Source organism: Cynoglossus semilaevis, chromosome 17 (assembly GCF_000523025.1).
Source record: "Cynoglossus semilaevis isolate Cse_v1.0 chromosome 17, Cse_v1.0, whole genome shotgun sequence".
In the NCBI taxonomy this organism is placed as follows: Eukaryota; Metazoa; Chordata; class Actinopteri; order Pleuronectiformes; family Cynoglossidae; genus Cynoglossus; species Cynoglossus semilaevis.
This window is the reverse complement of record NC_024323.1, coordinates 818,468-826,040: the sequence shown is the minus strand read 5'-3', so window position 1 is coordinate 826,040 and position 7,573 is coordinate 818,468. Positions and strand designations below refer to the sequence as shown.

At 40.5% G+C, this 7,573-nt stretch overlaps 1 protein-coding gene across 1 annotated transcript in view; it reads right to left on the bottom strand.

Annotated features, from left to right (window-relative positions):
* Positions 1–3,452: 3,452 nt before the first annotated feature.
* ppfia3 (PTPRF interacting protein alpha 3) overlaps positions 3,453–7,573 on the bottom strand; it is a 35,242-nt gene continuing 31,121 nt past the window's right edge. The window contains exons 26-30 of the mRNA XM_008329175.2: positions 6,789–6,964; positions 6,541–6,609; positions 6,281–6,443; positions 5,372–5,436; positions 3,453–3,987 (exon numbers count right to left, since the gene is read on the bottom strand). Of these exons, the coding sequence (XP_008327397.1) occupies positions 5,384–5,436; positions 6,281–6,443; positions 6,541–6,609; positions 6,789–6,964 (461 nt within the window). The 3' untranslated portion in view covers positions 3,453–3,987; positions 5,372–5,383. The remainder of the gene's footprint in view (positions 3,988–5,371; positions 5,437–6,280; positions 6,444–6,540; positions 6,610–6,788; positions 6,965–7,573) is intronic.

The window sequence follows — 7,573 nt, the reverse complement described above, 5'->3', positions numbered from 1 at the left end:
ATAAAAGTTGATGAAAAAAAAGTTAAAAATTAAATTAAATTAACCCAAAAGTTATTACAAGGCCTATTAAAGTCACAGGCACCATTGAATACCAGTGAATAAGAGGTTGGAAAAAATTAAAAATGTAAAAAAATGTAATAAAAATCAAGAATGATAGCCATGAAAAAAGGAAGAAAGATTCTCAAGAAAGTTGATGAGCAAATCCACCAGGAGTGCTTTATTTTTTTCTGTTTTAAACATCACCATTGTTATCATGATTTTCACTGTTCATTTCCCAGATATTGATTTTTTTTATTTCACCTTAATCATGGAAATCTGTTAAATCATTGCACAATTTGTTCCAAAATGTACACTTATAGTGGCATAATAATCTTAAAGACTTTTTTTTTTCTCAACATTTCATATTACTTTACTTTTAAAACTAGTTAAAATCAAATGTAGGAGGAAACACAACATTTACATACATTTATCCAATACATACTTAAAGAAAATAGTTATTGTAAAAAAATCAAAAATACAACTGAAGGAAAAATACACAGATTTTACAAATTGATCCCCAGGCTCTGCCCTGGGTCGGTTTATATCATACAGATTATTATAATTTTTTTTTTTTTTTTAAAACAACATCATTCATTTTCATTTTCACTACTGAAAAAAAATGCTTTTTCGGTCATTTGTTGTTGGTTTGACATGCATCATAAACACAAAGGCTAAACGTCATGTTTCCTAGTCTTTTTCAGACCTCTCTTTTTACGTCCTAACTCTCTCTCTCTCTCTCTCTCTTTTTCTCTCTCACTCTCTGTTCTCACCCTTTCTCCAACTCACCTGCTTGTGTCGCTACTCGTCGTAAGGGCTTTTTTGTTCGGCTCTTTCACTGAATTTCAAATTTTAACTTGTGACTTTGTGTTTTCGTCTCTCTGTCTCTCCAGACTGCATTCCGTCGTGAGTACAGTAATTCCCTGCTCCGTAGTTGAGTCTGTCTGCATGGAGGAATTCCACAGTTCTTCCTACGTCTTAATTCTGTCAAGGGTCGGGGGGGTCGGGGAGGGGGGGACCTGGAGCTGATCCAAGCTGTCACCACAGGGCTACATATAAAAACGAACAACCATTTTACCTTCACATTTAAAACCCCTGGTCGCTGTACGATTAACCCAGTGGTTCCCAAACTTTCTCTGCTGGGTCCCCCCCCTTTGGTTCATACATTTTTTTTGCACCCCCCCAAAAAAATCATTTTGTTCACGTGCTCTGTCAAAAACTTGTCCAATTTGGTCAATTGGGTCAATCCTTATAATAAAGTCCATGTTGCTGAGTTTCACAGAGCACCTTACAACACTTAATAATCAGTTGCAGAAACATGTTTTAATATGTTATGGAGTAGCTACAGCGATACAGTCTTACAGTTACAACCGGCCCTTCAAGGGGGAACTGTATTGCCGACGAGGCGCCCAAGTAAAAATGCGGTTTACAACCCTCAATAACAGAACTGGACAATATGCCACGTTACATTTCAGTCATTCATTTCATCTGCGCCTACCCTCCCCCACTTTGGGAACCTCTGGATTAACCTCATCTCCAATCTGCCTGACTTTGGACGGTGGGAGGAAACCAGAAAAGCTGGATAAATCGCTCTCACGTGGGAAGATGGGACACTGCCTGCCATCAGTCTGACCTTCTTACTGTAAGATGCAGCCTTTGACATCTAACCCTAAATGTTCTCCAGACATTTGTTGCTGCAGCTCAGCAACTTTTGGTTTAGCTTTGATCAACTAGTTTTAGATGAACCTAATTTGTAGCAGTATAAGAAGCTCCGGTGCAAACACTTTTCAAAAGGCACAATGCAGGTATTTTGATTTGCTAAAGAGTAAAATGTTACTTTGTAGTTTAAAAAAAAAAAACATTTAGAAAGACTGTTTCTAAATCCTTCGTTAAGTCTCCTTTCCCCTCTAATAACAACCGCTGAGGTCATCGGTTTGACCTTTTGATCAGAGATCGAGGCGAGTATCGGAATTTGACCTGGACAAACGAACATCAAAGCAGCATGGAGAAACGTTAACGTCGTTAACCTTTAGCGCTGCAATAACCGAAATAAATCTTTGTGCCTTAAAAAAAATAATGTATTAACTCGTTGTTACTTTGTAGTTTGGAGACAACGTCTGTAATTTTTTTTTTTTTTTTTCGCCTTTTCTTTTTAGCACCTCAGGCGATGTACATCTGGCACTCTGTCCATCCCTACTCCATTGTTCCTTTGTGAAGCCTTTGTAAAGAAAGTGCAATTACACTCTATCGCCTACCTGTTCGACCTGCCTTTGACGTCACCAACTAGCAAACACAATGCCCCCTGTTACGCGTTGCGGCCAAACTTTACAACCGCCTATCATATTTTCTAGCCTTTGATTGTGGAGACGTCTACGAAAAAAAGACGCGACAGCAGCGATAACAGACGTGACTCGGGGGAAAGGCTAGCTGTGTTATTGTTGCAGATAAACAGCTGCTCAAAACTTTTTTTTTTTTTTTTTCAACCTCATGTTTCCTTTCACATAGAGTTCATCAATGATGAGCCACAATGGTTGACACTGGATAGCAGCTCGTTTATGGTGTTGGGGGGGGAAAGGGAGGGGGGTACAGCAGTGATGTTAACTAATAATAACTCATTATTAAGTTTGTAAACCTCCAGCTTCTTTACACTTCAAACTAATTTTTTCTTCTACTAAAAAAAGCAAAAAAAATCTGCTTTGGAACAGAAGGAAGTCATGTGGTGTGATTCATACTGCGTTGCGTTTTTTTTTTTTTTCTCAAGCCCTGAAGTTTGCTAAAAATGTGCTGATCGATTCGATACTCCTTTAAGTCCATAGACATTTGCTACATATTCCTACATACAGGTATATCATGGCTTTATTTCAAACGAAACAAAGATCTTTAAACAGCGCAATTTTGCTATTTTTTTTTTTTTTAAGCCGGACATAAACTTGTTTTGTGCTTTACGATCTTCTCTACAAAACGGACATTTGTGTGCTCATAAAGAAGACCCCGAAACCCAAGACTGAGACTATTCATGCAAACATATTTTGCCGTTAGAAACTGAGAGGTGGCATTGCAAAGGCCCACGCGTTCCAGATGTGGGTCACTAAAAGCCCCCTAACTGAATGCCGTGTGTGGCACTCATCACTTCGCCCATGTTGTGGGCACACAACAAACTGGACTGCTGTGCATGGGAGTAGGTAGCACACAAGATGTGTGGCCCACATCTGGCTTAACCCTTTCACGCATGACGGTCACTACAGTGGACAGCTATTAAAATGTAATTTTCTATGATAAGAATAGGTTTTGATGGCAGTGTTGCATATAAGCCTCTACANNGTGATTTCGCGGCGCCACACTGGAGGGGTTTATAGCCAACACTGCAATCAAAACCTATTCTTATCATAGAAAATTACATTTTAATAGCTGTCCACTGTAGTGGCCGTCATGCATGAAAGGGTTAATCCATGTCATACTTTACTCCAGACATAATTATTTCGCCCTCCTTACGTAAAGAAATAGTCTGTAGTGAAAAACCTTCTGGTATCACCACAAGAAAAACACCGTCCTGATGTAACCTGAGAACAAAACAGGAAAGCTCTTAGTTGTGACACTTCACCTCACTTAAAGCCTCACACACAACGACCCATAGCTAACTCTACACCGGTGCTGTCGCTAATTAAAACCAAAACAAAGTTGGTCAACGTGAGAGAGAGACAGAGAGAGAGAGAGAGAGAGAGAGAGAGGGAGGGAGAGAAAGAGAGAGAAGAAAATCTCATTTACCCCTTCCTAATTTTGCGGAGAAAAACATTCATACATTCTTAATGTCACTTTCAAAATATTATTATTGTTATTCTGTTTCTTCTTTTATTGCGAGACGGTCCAATTGATTCTTTTTTGTTACTGTCACTGTGTCTTTCCTTGTGGACTAGCTAGAAGGTTCCTCAAAGTTCCAGTCCATGTAATGCCCTACGGAGAGAGAAAGAGTTGAACGCACACACCGAACGCAAACAAACAGAAATGGTACAGAAATGCACGACAAGCGCATTTTACTAATTTTTTTTTTTACTTTTTTAAAAGGTTAAATACAAGCGCATTTTACTAATTTTTTTTTTCCTTTTTTAAAAGGTTAAATGCTAAAGCTAAACCACTAAACCACTGAATGCTAATTTTTGAGCATAAGTCAACAAAAAAAAGTAACGCTACGGGAGTGCTGCTTTCACAGAGGAAGAGCGAGAACGGATGCCACCTAGGGTGGTCTTTTATTCTTAACATTTGGTCATGTGACAGAGTTCAGAAAACTGTAGTAACTGAAAAAGGCAAAAACTCACAGATTATTAACCGAAGACCAACACCAAAGTAAGGCGAAAAATATTTTTATACAAAATTTAAGCAGAAGTTAAAACGCTAATAGAAAGTTAGCGTAATTTCTGGACTATTGAGCGCACCCAGTAAAGCCGCAACCACTAAATTTAAAAAGAAAAAAATAATTGTGCATATATAGGCCGCATTTCTCTACAAGCCGCAGGTGTCCACGTTGTAACATGGGATATTTAGACAGAAAGATTTTTTTTTTTTCACTTTTAATTAAATAGGTGCTTTTGTTCGAACGGTGCCTGTAACACGACTGGTTACACGTTAGCTCTTTCCTGCTTCGACGCACTGACCGTAGCTGGAATGCACAGGGGACACATTGATCTGCTCCAGGGCTGAAGCTAACATTAGCTACGGGGCTAACTCCCTTCACTTTGTGCTTTGTCCTCAGCAGAGGTAAACAGAAACAAGGAAGTTGGGGTCTTTATTGTATGGTCTTTATTATGGGGTTTATAGTTGGGGTCTTTATTATCAGCCACACCGACCACAACAGAACATAAACAGTGTTTTAACAGACTGCGCTCAACTTCGCTACCGTTCTCTCTCTCTCGGGCGTGCACCCCATGCACATATACGCACACAGCCATTCACAGACAGACATACGCTACTAGTATAACACACAGTAGCCTACCAGAAAAGTCATTGATCGCTAGCGGTATGAACTTCGTTAGCCCGTAAAAATCCATAAATTAGCCGCATAACTGTTTAAGCCGCAGGGTTCAAAACGGGTGAAAAAAGTACCGGCTTATAGCCCGGAAATTACGGTACATATGCGAAAGCAAATACAGAATATAAACCTGTTTGTGTACATTATGTCGGGGGTGCTTACGCGATATGATTCAATACAACTACAACAATTACATGGTTAGCCCTTAGCCCTTGCGATGATAAACCAGCACCCCCTTTGCGTTCTTAACAATTAGCAACAACTGGCATCCAACAGTTAGCACTAGCTATCTAGATAGCACTACCTTCTTACCTCACTGTCCCCTCAACAGGAGTATGTCCGCACTGAGGCAGATTCACCTCTGGTCCCCGCATTGGCTGCAAACGAGGACAGAAGACACATTTTTTAGACAAATCTCTAGATCAGCCTTTCATCACCTAAAAAATTAGAAATATCATTACATTTAAAAGAAGCTAAGAAAATGTGCTCATGTGTTTGTTACAGCTAGACAAGACTACCGTAAGCTATCAGTTTGTTAAAAAAAAAACCAAAACTCCAGCTTATCTAATATGCAGAAGCAGGGGTATTAACAGGAACCTAAAAAAGAGACAATATCACCCCAGTCCTGGTTTCCTATGTGTTTTTCCACGTTTATGTTCAGATGTTTCACAACGGAAATGAGTGCAGTAATGTGCGGGCGGTCCACAGCTGGCGTACGCATGTTTCTACAGGTGTCATGCCTTTGGCGACACTTATGGAGGTTATGCTGGGAAACTGCTAACTAGTAGTCACGACTAGTAGTCATCAGAGTGATGAGCACATCAGAGACACACCCATGTGTTTGCAGTTACATGGGTGGGTATCACTTCGCATTTGATGAAGCGGTTTCGTTTACCAACGCCAGTGTTACTGGACATGTGCAAAGAGCGAGGAGCCAGCGGTTGTCGGTGGGGTGCCTGGCAACAGCTGCATTCCAGCGCAGCGCGGATTGGCGGGAAGTGTGCCAATCAACCCTGCGGTTGGGCCATGCCAGTTGTGTGGGACGGAATCATCCGAACGTCATCCAGATTCTCTGATGTAATCAGAGCTGTTGAGTGCACACACATCGCTATGATCGCTATCGTACCGCGAGGAATGGCTATCTTCTACCGCACCTAGACGCCCCCCAGGAGAAGATATGTTAATGGGAGAAACTACACCTGTAGGTTTCACTATACTTACCATCACTCTGAACCTTCCTCAGGGTGACAGAGGGTGTGGAAATTGCTGAGGCACGGAAGTTTGCGGGCAACGTCTCGGCAGAGTCGGAGGTCACACCCCTCAGGTCTTTCTCCCTGAACATCTTCCTCCAGGATGGCGAGCGTGTGAACGTTTTTGTTCCATCCTGTCACAGAGAAAGACGGCGTGAGGACCTCAGTGCACATTCGACAATTTCAAAAAAACAGGTCGTCGCTTACGGACGTTTATTTTACGTTACTGACCTCATCTGGTCGTCTCTCAGTTCCCATAGAGATAAGAGAGTTGTATTCTTGTTCAAGGAGCTGTCTTGCCTAAAGGAAGGCAAACGGAGAGACAATGTGGAGCCACACAAGTACCTCACATATTTTGGAGTTTTCAGCAATCCGCAATTTGTAAAAACCTGAGTGAAAATCTAGGTTTCTCTCTATAAAAAATAGGTTTCCTGGAAAAGCTGAGATTGAGAAAAAAAAGACTCTTTAATCACTGGTACCTGTGTGTTCTGATTAGGTATCTGCAACAGTAGGGCTAAATCGGTGTAGTCAAATGTGTCATCCAAAGCCAGCAGAGCACCGTGTACACCACTCTCTCTGAGGTTGTCAGCATACTCCTTTAGACCAATGTTCTGCACCCAGCACATGACTCGCTCATTGGACCACACCATCACATCTGCAAAGAAATAGAGATTGAAAAAAATATGAAACATGACAACAACCCCGTACTTAATGACGTTATCGTACAACCACATTTGTCAAAAAAAAAAAAAAGAACTTCTATCATTTCTATATTCTTATTGTATCTTACAAGTATGAATGCATGAATCTAGAGCGCATGTCAAACTCAAGGCCCCAGGGCCACATGCGGCCCCGCCAAGTCATTTTGTATGGCCGACGGGAGAATATGAAAATTTTTCTTCTAATCTTAAGCAACTGCGACATTATAGATGAAGCTGAGTGAGGTATCCCTTTATAAAAAAAAAACAAACAAAAAAAAAAACATTTTGAGCAATGTTTTTTTTCTATGCATTCGGTCACCTGAAAACAGAAGTCCCTTATAACCAAAGCAACTTTTGGTTTTCAGACAAATTTTCAGACTATTTAACAGACCAGAATTTAAGCCGCATCCACTAAAGAAATACTGTACATATATGGGCCACATGTGTCCACGGGGTAACATAGGATATTTACACAGAAAGATTTTTTTTTCCACTTAATTCAATTAAATAAATTTTTTTTTTTCCGAACATTGACTGTAACACGGCTGGTTACCTGTTAGCTC